The sequence below is a fragment of the Phyllopteryx taeniolatus genome, chromosome 9 (assembly GCF_024500385.1).
Source record: "Phyllopteryx taeniolatus isolate TA_2022b chromosome 9, UOR_Ptae_1.2, whole genome shotgun sequence".
NCBI classification, from domain to species: domain Eukaryota; kingdom Metazoa; phylum Chordata; class Actinopteri; order Syngnathiformes; family Syngnathidae; genus Phyllopteryx; species Phyllopteryx taeniolatus.
Genome location: NC_084510.1, coordinates 21,536,669 through 21,549,132, shown reverse-complemented (window position 1 = coordinate 21,549,132; position 12,464 = coordinate 21,536,669). Strand labels below are relative to the sequence as shown.

General features: G+C 40.9%; 1 protein-coding gene across 1 annotated transcript in view; it reads left to right on the top strand.

The window, feature by feature from the left end:
* Window positions 1–12,464, top strand: part of iars1 (isoleucyl-tRNA synthetase 1) — a 54,510-nt gene that overhangs the window by 36,612 nt on the left and 5,434 nt on the right. The window contains exons 24-28 of the mRNA XM_061783705.1: window positions 2,480–2,582; window positions 2,683–2,766; window positions 4,243–4,417; window positions 8,101–8,213; window positions 9,938–10,033. Of these exons, the coding sequence (XP_061639689.1) occupies window positions 2,480–2,582; window positions 2,683–2,766; window positions 4,243–4,417; window positions 8,101–8,213; window positions 9,938–10,033 (571 nt within the window). The remainder of the gene's footprint in view (window positions 1–2,479; window positions 2,583–2,682; window positions 2,767–4,242; window positions 4,418–8,100; window positions 8,214–9,937; window positions 10,034–12,464) is intronic.

Below are 12,464 nucleotides of genomic sequence, written 5' to 3'. Positions count from 1 at the left end.
TAGGGTTAGATTTTGAGGATGACGAGTTGACGTTATTTAATCGTTGATATTATGTTTTGTTGTTGTCAACTTGCTGTGCGTGCTTTCCCCTCCCAACACAAGCTAGCTCACTCACTTGCGCCGCCGCCGTTCTCGGTTGCGCTGGCCCCACCCCTCGACTGCTTCATCCAATTGCATTTAGACACTCGTTCATCCAATGACATTCAGATACCTTCATGATCTTGCAGAGAGTCGTACCTTATTCTCTTATTCACCAATTCAGTACTAAAATTAAAGGAGGAGGTTATGAATGGGGTTGGGCATTGAGAACCGATTGGAACCGAGACTAACGTTCTGGTTCTCCCGGAATCGTTCAAATTTAAAAATTTTGGTTCCCAGTTTTGATGCCTAGTCCTCCAGCCCCGAAGAAGAAGTGGCGAAAAACAACGAAGAAGCGGCAAAAAACAACGAAGAAAAACACACACAAAGACGTGCTTGTGCCCAACGACGGCAGCAACGAACAAAAGTGTGTCTTAACTGTGTTAAAATTAATGACCAGTCACCTCAATGCAATACTTGGAATAAGATTATATTGTGCAAAGGAGGCTTTCACGATGTGTAGCGTCTGACGCCTTCCAAGCCTCAGCCTACATCGCGCGGAGCTTCAGTGAAGTCAACTCTCAGTCAATTGGGTGAGTGAAACAATAAAATATGTCTGTGACTACATTGAGACAGCGAACAAGCGAAACAGTTGCTTGCACTTTTGCACTGATGGTTTTTAGCGTTGTTCATTTTAGTCTATGCTGCGGCCGGCTAAGAAAATGGATGTTCATAATTTGGGCGCCCTTTATTTAAATGATCCAAACGTTTTTGACCCAGCCCCCTAAAAGAATCGGAATTGCGAATCGATGGAACCGGAATTGAAATAAGGGAGCGGAATCGGAACCGGAATCGCTCAAATTCATCCATCCATCCATTTTCTGAGCCGCTTATCCTCACAAGGGTCGCGGGAGTAGTGGAGCCTATCCCAGCTATCAACGGGCAGGAGGCGGGGTGCACCCTGAACTGGTCGCCAGCAAATCGCAGGGCACATATGACCGAACAACCATTCGCACTCACATTCACACCTACGGGCAATTTAGAGACTTCAATGAACCTAGCGTGCATGTCTTTTGGGATGTGCGAGGAAACCGGATTATCCAGAGAAAACCCACGCAGGCACGGGGAGAACATGCAAACTCCACACAGGCGGGGCCGGGAATTGAACCTCGGTCCTCAGAACTGTGAGGCAGACGTTCTAAGCATTTGTCCACCGTGCCGCACGCTCAAATTCGAACGAGGCCAAACCCTAGTTATGAAATTGAATAATCTGTTGTATTAAACCTGAAGTAGTTTTTCATGAATTGTTGCAAGAGTTTTATAAGATCCATCTGCCTGTGAGATCATGAGTCGGGGGGGTTTGAGGCGACTGGAAGGTTGCTGCGTGTCTGCGGAATGAAGGCTTGAGTGAAACACTAGTTGTTGGCGACATTAACAGTTCATTTTCACATTAAAGAGGGTATTGATCGACCACCGCTTGTCTTAGTGTATCGTCTGTCTTTTTATTGTTACATCCTGACTGATGTGTGGATTTAGGGTGTTCTTCAACGAACGTTAACATATGCCTTTTCAGATGGGTGCCCTTGTACTTTCTTACAGTACAGTCTTATTTGCAGTAAAATATTTTCGCACGCTTGAGATACCGCTGCTCGTTTGCTGCGCCGACCAACGACCAGTTCATTTCACAGTGTCGTTAATGCCCAAACACGTGATTGCCGATTAATCGACTTCAAGCTATAATCGTCATTGTGCATTGTTAAAGTTGACACGTTGACTATTTGGTTCAACCGCTACTGGGGGCTCTGTGTAAAAGGCAGAGGAATGATCTGTTACCGCTTTGATGTGGCAATTTTACATTTTCAGAGACCTCTTGAAATTAGGAAAATTTAGAAATTAGGAACACACTGTTGTGAACCAACCGACTATTTAATATCACAAACCTACCTCTGCAAACATCTACACGGTCCATTACTTTTTCATTAGGCTTAATTTCAATGCCGTTTGTATACTATTTACTTCATAGTAATCAGTTTGTTAGATTTTGTGATTATGTGATTTGTGTGTAAAAATACCAAAATAGCCTCACATAATTGTCTTGGTCCCCTCCTAGTTGGGTCTTTTTATTTCTCTTCTTTTTGGATCACTTGTGCAAAGCGTTGGGAGGATGTGCTGAAATTAAAAAAAAAAAAAATGTTTTGATAAACTATCTTGTATAATGCATCATATCATTTTCACTTTGCACTGAGCTGCTCAAACGTACTGTGAAATGCACAAATAAAGAGACACACTGTAGTTCTAAAATGAACAGATCAAATAAATGATCATCTGAGTCGAGTGATCATTTGTCGACTCAAGCTGTGAAGCTGCATGTTCCAAACTCATCTGCGTTTCCTTTTCACAGGGATAATTTGATTGACAAGCGCATCGAAAACGCCGTCTCTCAGATGCAGTCGGTGATCGAGCTGGGGCGGGTCATCCGTGACAGGAAGACCCTGCCGGTGAAGGTAAATCATCCATTTTGTCCAATGCAGCTCCAACACTCTATGTATATGACTACTGCTCGTTGAACATTTGATTGACTGCAGTGACTGTCATGTACCTCAGTATCCACTGAAGGAGGTGGTCGTCATTCATCAGGATTCAGACGCGCTGAAAGACATCCAGTCGCTACAGAAATACATCCTGGAAGTAAGTTAATTCATTCATCATGTAAGTGGTACAAATACATTGACGTGATATCACAGTATTCTGAGTGTAATGGCACACGGCCATTGGACACATGCGAGTCATAGCCCACAATTCCCAACATATTGGGTACACTTCTTTATCAGCAAATAACGGTGGATAGGTTAAAAAAAAAAATGTCTGAATAGGTGAGTTTGTGAATATGCGGGGGAACACTGTAATCTCCAGATCTCTCTGTAAAACCAAAATATGACGTACACCTGGCTAAAATGGTAGAAACACCCAAAATAGTAGGGATACTCGTGGCCAAAATATTAGAAACACCTGTAGCCAAAATAACACCACATTGTGGTCAAAATATTAGGTACACCTGTCGTAAAAATACTCCATCAGTACAATGATGACATCAGGGAAAGCATCCGAAAACAACATAATGCATGATGTTTGGCTGCCACCACATTCTCCTGTCATGTCGACAAGCCGAAAGGGACACAGTTGGCTTGCTTTGCTTCTGTCAATTTTTTTTGCTTTTGGGAACACGTCCACGAGCATCGCCTTTCTCACTTCAGTGCTTAAGCAGCTGATAAGACGTCTTCAACAAATGGCCTGTTCTGTAGAATGGATGAGAATAAGTACCGCACGCCGCAGCAGTGCATGACCTCCCATCTTTTTAGCTCTCTACTGGCAACTGTATAAAATGAAATCCACATATAATGAGCCCACTCAAACCTTGGCTCCATCATTCAGTCAAAAGAAGCATATCAGCAAGTCAGCTGTGTAAAATGTCTGTCTCAGCCAATTTGCAGTACAATTGAGAGGAGCACCTCAGTACCCGCCAGGGAGTACGACCAATATTTGCCTAATCGCATATGAATTTGTCTTGTATTTTCCTCTTTAGACAGGGGAGAATAGAACGTATAGAATTAATCGAGAAGGGCTGCCAGACCTACTGGGCACGTAAAGATGGAATAGCTCAGTGACTGCTTGATTTCACGGTGCACTCGCTCTGTGACAGGATGATTCCAGCGTGGACTTCTTGATTTGTTTCTTATACTTCATCCCAGATCACTTAAGTTTGAAATTGTTGTGTTAGATAATGCTTATTTATTCAGACTATAGAGTTCAGCCTCTTAGGTCCCGCCGCACACCGTACTCCACTGAATTGTCACACAGGGTGCTGGGGAAAAAGTAGAGTTTTTAACCTGGACTTAAAAACATGCACATTTGGGGCCGACGTCACTTCTGTTGGCAACTTATTCCATTTGTGTGCAGCATAATAGCTGAGTGCTGCTTCACCATGTTTGCTTTGGACTCTGTGCACCACTATTTGATCTGAGTCTGTCAATCTCAGAGCCCTACTGGGTTTTTATTCCATTAACATTTTATTCATGTATTCAGGACCTAAACCGTTTAGTGATTCATAACCAAGACGTCGCTGTGCAATTAAGAGTTCCTCATCGTGTCTCTCCTCTCTTCCAGGAGCTCAATGTGCGCCAGCTGACCATCTCGACTGATAAAGACAAGTACGGCATCCGTCTGCGGGCTGAGCCAGACCACATGGTGCTGGGCAAGAGGCTGAAGGGTGCGTTCAAAGCCATCACCGCTGCCATCAAGGAGCTTAGCAGCGAACAGCTCGAGGCCTTCCAAAAGAAAGGTACGGCCGTTAAGTCCACTTAGCTGGTAAAGTTAAAGGTTAATTCCATAATGTCTCCTGTCACTTAGTAAGAACGCTTTCTTAAACGTCTTCTCAGCCGTCAAATGAGACCACTTCAACCCACCCTTTATTTAAACTCCTTTTCTCCCGTACAGTTTTGAAGTGTTTGTTTTAAGTCACAGGGGTGAGTGGAAATTGGTAGCAGCCAATGTGTGTCAAACAGAAAAAGATGTGGATAGATGCTAAGGTAGTCAATTCATTGACTGAAACACTAATAGTGGCCACCAACATTACAGATCAGCCCACTAACGGCCAAAAAGTAATCATGTTTAATCTTACGTACATTAACAAAATGTAACGAAACAATCAAGAAATGCTCATATGTCAATTCAGCTGAAATGCCACATTTGTACACACAGATTTTACGTCATAGAGGAAGATGGGCTGACCAGCAGTATCTGAAGTGCATTTTGGGTGCCTCTATAAATTGTTTGGACTTTGCTAAATTTCGGAGAATATGCTCATATTTCAGGTCCCTGTGACCATAATAAAGATGCAGTACCCTTTATAACGAACCAATGTCCATCCTAACGTGTGAAAGCCGTGTCCAAATCAACATAAAGCTTGTTACTGATCCCTTGCTCCACCAAGTAAATTCACTGCTGTCCACATCAAAGCGGCACAAGGTATTTCGTCCTTCCAATTAGGTGAGGAGAAAGCCGCGGAGAGCGCCAAGGCCTCATGGGAAGGATGCTGCTGAGCTCACCTGGACTGTGGGAACTTAGCTTTGCCATTTACTTGGGCGTTTGAAGTGCAGTCCAGTTGCTGAGAGGAGAGGTTGGCTGACGGAACGAGGGGAGACAGATGAAAAAGTGTGGCTCTGAGTGGCGGTAAATTGATCACGATGCATTTGAGTGAGGAAAAGCTCATTTTATTTATTTATATTTCAACGAGGCTTACAGGAATCTTGTGTGTGTCGATAAATGGACGCTTAGTTACTGCATTGCTCACTTGCGTCTTAATTGCTGTGAAACGATCCCAAAGAATTAACCGCTCCCTTTCAGTCAGGAGCAGGCAAGAGTGATGTGAAGTATGCCTTTAGAGGTTACATCAGCCATATCAAAGTGACCCAGAGGAGGATGGGAGCAAAAGTGAACCACAGCATCACCTGACGATCGCCACGAAGGATATTAGGAGCAAGACTCTCTCTGTAAAGTGGGCCAGATCTTTATTTACTATTATTAGATTAGAGTCCGACCTGGCTTTCTGTAGTCATAGCAAATCAATTACCTTCTACCAGCTGAAGAAGATATCCATAGTGAAGGCTTACATGTGCCAAGCAGACCAGTAGAAGCTCATCTATGATTTTATCTCAAGTAGACCGACCATTGTAATCGTCTTTTACTGGAATCGCCCAAAAGAGCATTAAACGGCTGTACCTTAATCAAAATGTTGCAGCTCGGGTTCTGATCAGAAGAAAGACGTCAGAACATATCACTCCAATTCTAAAGCCTCTACACTGGCTCCCAGTCAGCTTTAGAATATACTTTAAAGTTCTGCTTCTGGTCTATAAATAATGAAATGGTTTAGTTCCTGAATTTATGAAACAGATGTTAGTGGAATATAAACCCAGTAGGTCTTTGAGAGCTACAGACTCAGGTCAAATAATGGCGCACAAAGTCCAAAGCAAACATGGTGAAGCAGCTTTTTGATGCTATGCTGCTCACAAATGGAATAAGTTGCAGGCAGAAGTCAAGTCAGCATCAACTTATTAAAACACACTTGAAATGTATTTGAACACTCAAAAACATTGTAGAAAATACTGTATGTATTATAGTATGTGTTAGATATGTGACTTTAAGAGGCGGGGCCAGGTGGGGTGACAGCGCAGCGAACATTAAATGTATTTTAGAAATATTGTGACTGTGGCTCTCCTTTCCTACGTGCATGGGCAGGGGCCGAAATTAAAATTAAATAAAAATTTTTGACTCACCAGACAAGTTGGCCAGTAGATGAAAAAATCCACCCGCCAAGCATATTTTTTTACCGGCCAAAATATTAATTCATTTTACATAGGGCTGCACAATATATTGAAAAAATATTGTCATCGTGATAATTTTACAAATATTTCGGTAAAACGGTATTATGTTGGATGCAAACTGAGAGAAGAAGTCAGCAATATTAAACAATAGCAATAAGAATTGTTTTTTTTATTTAACATCCCTTAAGTCTCCGTGGGATCATACTCCCTGGCACGTGTGCGTCTGTTTAACTTTTCATAATTGAACACTTTTAAAGGACTTTTAAGCAGCTTGCAGGCTGAAACATCAGGCTGTCAATGTTTCTTTTAATTTGGTTTTTAAGAGTTTGGATTTTGCATCGTGAAACTGCTTGTTGTTGTATTATGAATTTATCTTGTTTTTAGCTTGTACTGGCAAACCTGTTCTATGTTTTTATTGTAGGGCTGTTCGACCTGGTCCAAAAAAAAAGAAAAGAAATCACTACATTTTTGTATTTTGTCCGATCTTGATTATTATCATGATTTTTTAAATATTTTTTTTAAACTGTACTAAAAACTAAAGAAGCTAGAGAGTATTTCAACGGTTTTAAATGCATTTTGTGAGCAACACAGTCAATGATTAAAACACTAACCCAAACATGATATTAGCATACTTACTTAGCAAATTAATTACATGTAGAAAAATATAAGAACACTTTTCTCCCAACAATGCAGCGAATGTAGAAAAATAACACTACTTTGAAGTCCAGAGTGTTTTTGGAGCTACAAGATGCAAAATAAACTAACTCTCCCCTCAAGAATGATGAAGATACCTTGAGTTGTAAACGTTATCATTCTCCAGTTATGATGCTACATACCGTGTTAACATTGTTACTACTTTCAAATGTGCATCATCTTTAATAACAATACAGATTAGTAACTACTTTTGCCATTTTACAAACCACCTAAATAATAATGACACAATTTATTGTTGTTCCTGGTGGCCTCACCGTTAGCAGTGGCTAACTGCTAATGCTACTTGTGCTAGCAAAAGAGAGTGACAGGCTGTACTGACTTCAATCGCATTTTTTATTGATTTTTTTTCCACTGTGTACATTACAACATTGCCTTTAGTGTAAATAATGGTTTTATAATGCCGGTACTTTCAGTATTTTTATAATTATTATATTATTTATTATATATTTCCGATGGATTTTTTTTTATTAGAACCCTGTGGAAAGTGAACATGCCACAGAATATTTTACTTGTATGTATGTATAAAGCAAAGATTCCATCACAATATTGATATATCCTCCTGTTTTTTGTTCATAAGCCTGTGGATATTTTGACAAGTGAAAAGAATGGGCTTCGTACTGAGCACATGCAAACAGCTGGGAGGTTGTGCTACTCAAAATCTCATCACACAACAATTGTGTGCTATTGTAAGGTTCATAATTGGCTTTGGAGCACATTAACATGGTATTGAATGAGAATATCCTAAACCCATAATGGGAAATCATTGCCTTTCGTGGACTGCTTTAATGATCGTGGATCGATAACGTTTTGATTCACTTGTTCCTCAACAGTGTACAGAGAATACAAACTCTAATGATGATGATGATGACATACACACCCTGTGAGTCATCTGACATCTGCTGTGTGTTTGTGGGGGGTCATGTTTTAGGTTCCATCGTGGTGGATGGCCATGAGCTTCACGAGGATGACCTGAGGCTGATGTACACGTTCAATCAGAGCTCTGACTCAGCCGCTCAGTACGAAGCCCACTCTGACTCCCAGGTGAGCAGTTGACATGTAATACTCGCCTCAGTGAATGCTAACAACACAACATAAATCAATTACTCACATGAATAATTGGCCAAATGTAAGGAGCTTAGGGAAAAAAATATTTATTCGTTCGTTTTTTTTTTGGGTTTTTTTTGTTTTGTTTTTTACAGTATAACTTTAAACATCGAATGGGCATGTGAATTTCCTTGATTGACTGTGGAAAATAAATAATTTTAAATAATTTTAATTGGCAGAAAAACTGTCCTTCCCCGTGATTGATTTTTTTTTTTTAATGGGCTGAGAGAAATCACGGATTTATAAAACAAATTTTACAGAATATTGTCGATGGTTCTTAACAAAACTCCCAAACAAGGTCGGAACGCACCATTATTTTTTTTACAGCCATATTTGGCAGCACTAGCCTCAAGTGAAAATTAACAAATGATTATTTTCAAAGGAATGGGAGAATCACCGTAATGCGGATAAGCGTTATAGAAAATGGATGTATGAAATGGGAGAATCTTTGTGTAATTTTCTGAACTCCTCTTTCCATGCTAGGGTTGCATTGAGCAGAGCAATGGAGGAGTTTCTATGTGTGAATGTAGGCTGTAGCTAATCCCATGAATTATTGATAATCAATTCAGCTGTTAGTATGCCCAGCCCTAGTATACGTAGTGACATTTGCATTGTGATCCATTGTGTATTCCACTCAGCCTTAACAAGCCAATGCTAGACAGATGGCGAACATTTTGACGTTACTGACACAGTAGTCGTGCTGCATGTCTACTGTACACACTTGAGATTGTGAGGAGTGGCGAACAAATGATGGTGTCGCTGCACTGACAGTCTTCTTCATGAGTACGATGCAGGGAAAGTGGACACCAGTTCATCTAGCTTTCCCACAGGCCAACACTAATCATTGCTCCGCCGAGCGTATGCACAGCGCACGGCTGCACCTTAATAATTTGCCGCTGTTCTCACTCTCTCCAACTGCCCCTCAGCCTCCATCTGTCTGCCGCGCTCTCGGCTGCGTGTTGCTTACTTGCATCTTCACCCCCCACTCATCCTTCTGCAGATATACTCATATACTATATACTAAGTAAAGTCAGTAAAGTACTTGACCTGCTTTCATATATGCAAAGTTACTATGTTCCTAAAAGGCCATTGTCCATCACATGTAATTTGTTTTATACAATATCCTGAATATATTCTGTAATTCGGTTATGTTCTGCTATAATACTGAGCCCATATCGCCCCCTCATTATGGTCATACTTAGTGAATGAGAGGTCTTAAATTTGACCCAAGAGGCCTTAAAAAATATATCTTCAAAGCTTCAATTTGGCTTCCTGAAATCCAGAGATATTACTGTTTAACATCCATAACTGGCACCCAAGCGTTAAAATCAAAATTGACCACCATTAATATAAAGGCGTTAAAAACAATAAAGCACGCATTAGGTAATAATAAAGGTATTAAAGTGAATGGCATTGTGCCAAGCCTCGCCAGTCTCCTTTACTAACATTTTTAACATTAAAACACAAAAACAACAAAACATTTAAATGACAAAGGCATGATACAAAGATAACAAGTGAATATCCATAACATCTATTTTATATTTATCTTCAGACGTCCTGCTTATAACCCCATTGTTGAAGCAACTGCGCCTTTGGGGATAAAAGCGTTGCATGGATCCAGTTTGCTTCCATTTGGTCATCAGTAACAATCTCTGCCGTAGGTGCTGGTGCTGTTGGACGTGTCCCCGGACCAGTCCATGGTGGATGAGGGCGTGGCCAGAGAGGTCATCAACCGTGTTCAGAAACTACGCAAAAAGGTAGGGGCAAGCACGACTCACCCTGGAAACAAATCACGACACAGAACACTCTCCCAACAGATGCTGTCATTTGGTGTTGAATGAAACTTAGCAAATATGAACAACTTTATGGACACCCTTTCACACATTAAAAAAAAAGAAAGTAAACCAAGGGCTAAACAGTCAGAATGGCTCCCAAGATAAAAAGGGGAATTGCTAAAGATAGTGTTAGGAAGTACGTTTCAAAGATGAGCAGAAAGAGCTGTCATTGACTATGCGTCACGCAATGCAACTCTGCTAGGCACTGTTCTAGGTTTTTTTGGGTTTTTTTTTTCCCTCTCTCTCTTTATTAGATTGACAAAACTGAGAAAGCGCTCACTGGTGATAGCGTTAGCGAGGTAATAAAAAAAGAATGATCAAAAGAAAAGTGCAGCAAATTGGCCAACAGAACAAATAATCTTTTAAATGACAATATGACATCCCATGACATTTTTTCTTCTCTGAACAGAAAAAAAAAGTATTTCCCTGCATAGGTTTGTTGTCCCAAAATCAGTCAATGAATTAGAAAAGAACCTGAATCAGAATTTCCCCATGTTATTATGGAAGAAGGCTCTTCTTCAATGAGGAGCTCTAGTCCTCCTCCCCTTTACCTCCTTAGTTAAAGTTAGTGAGCAATAAACTGTTATCATATTTATTTAGTGTTTTGTGTTTTTAAAATATTGTGTTTTCACTTATTTCTTTATTGCACTATATTTATTTTTAACCACACTGATAAAAAAAAAAGGTAAGTATAATTTAATTTGGGGCGCTGGAAGGGATTAATTACTTTTCTATTCATTTCAATGGGAAACATTACCTCGGGTTAACAACGTTTCGGGTTACAAACGGGGTCACAGAACCAATTAAATTCGTAATCCGAGGTTCTACTGCTCCAGGAGAGGTAAAGATCCCTGGAAATGTTCGCTTACAACCAAAATTGCAAAGTTCCTGTGTTTTGTGGCATGGTTTCTTGACACTTTTTTGTTAGTATACTGATGATACACACACCTATTAACTTTCACATTGATACTGTATATTAAACTGGCTTCTGTGACAGCGTTTTCAAAAGATTCCGTGAGTGGCCGCAAATGAGCCCATTTTTCTGAGTCCCGCCGGCAAACATTTGAAACTCATTAGAAGTGTGCCCAGTGAAATGTCTGGACTGTGTTTGGGGGTGAAATTATGGTTTTGAAGGGATCATTTTGAAATTACGTTATTGTAATTAAACACCAAATTGGTTGGATAAATTAACCAATTTTTCAGTTTCAGCCCCCCAATTTCCATTCAGCATGATCTTTTTTTTTTTTTTTTTTTTTTTAACCCCTGTGATAGCCCTCCTCCTTTTTCATTCTTCATTTTTTAATGCTCTCATGCTAATTTGCAAAATCTTTCCATTGCAGTGTCACAGTCAGACGTTTCTCCATCATAAGGCGGCATTAATGTTGGCTTAATTACACTCTGGCCCCTTTCAGATTCGAGCGTCGGAGCTTTGAAGTGCGACCGGGGAGTAAAGACGGATTAGCTGGCAGCCTCTTGTTTTCTCAAGAAACAAACAAGGTTTTTCCGTCTGTGCGTGCAGTAGTAGCAGCGGCACTGCAGCTTGGATCCCGGCCAGGCCGCATTCCAACTCTTATTTCAAAAACCCCCACACCCCCAAAGTCTGTGAGGAATTTTCCACCCTGGGGATGCGAATTAATTTACACAATTTTCGCTCATACTTCTGCTCTGTTTGTGTGTGTGGGGGTGGGGGTGTTTGTGCACTTGTAGCAGGAGGTCAACCCATTCTTTATCAGGATTCACACTTAACTGGAGTTCTCTCGGTTTTTATCAATACACGCACACACACAAACACACACACACGATCAGAGTGGTGGCCCCATCAGCAGAGGGTCACTACCTTGACTTGGCAGCAGGAGCCTATAAACCTTCATCCATTGATTGAATGCTCCACTGTATCTCGCTAACTTTATTCCTCTGCCCTTGAGCTGTATTTTGCAATTGCTGTGTGTGTGTGTGTGTGTGTGTGTGTGTGTGTGTGTGTGTGTGTGTGTGTGTGTGCGCGCGCGCGCTTGTGCTTGTGCGTGCATGTTCCACTCATGAAATTGCAGCTGTCCACACATGCAGCACGCAGCGGTACCAATTAGGACGAAATCAATGTTTTAGATGGTGTCAAGGTTAGCGGCGGCTGCAAGCACTAAATGCTGCAAGAAACATTTTCATTCTTTTTATTTTGTCTTTATTTGTTCTCACACTCTTTTTTTTCATTTCTTTCTAATCCCACCCTCTTTCATGTCCTCCTCCTATGATGTTAATCCCATCCTCTCTACCTTCCTTTAGGTAACCCGTTCCATACAGATTTAATGTTCTTATTAGAAAAGAACGGCATCTTCCATAACATTGTCACCCCTCTTCA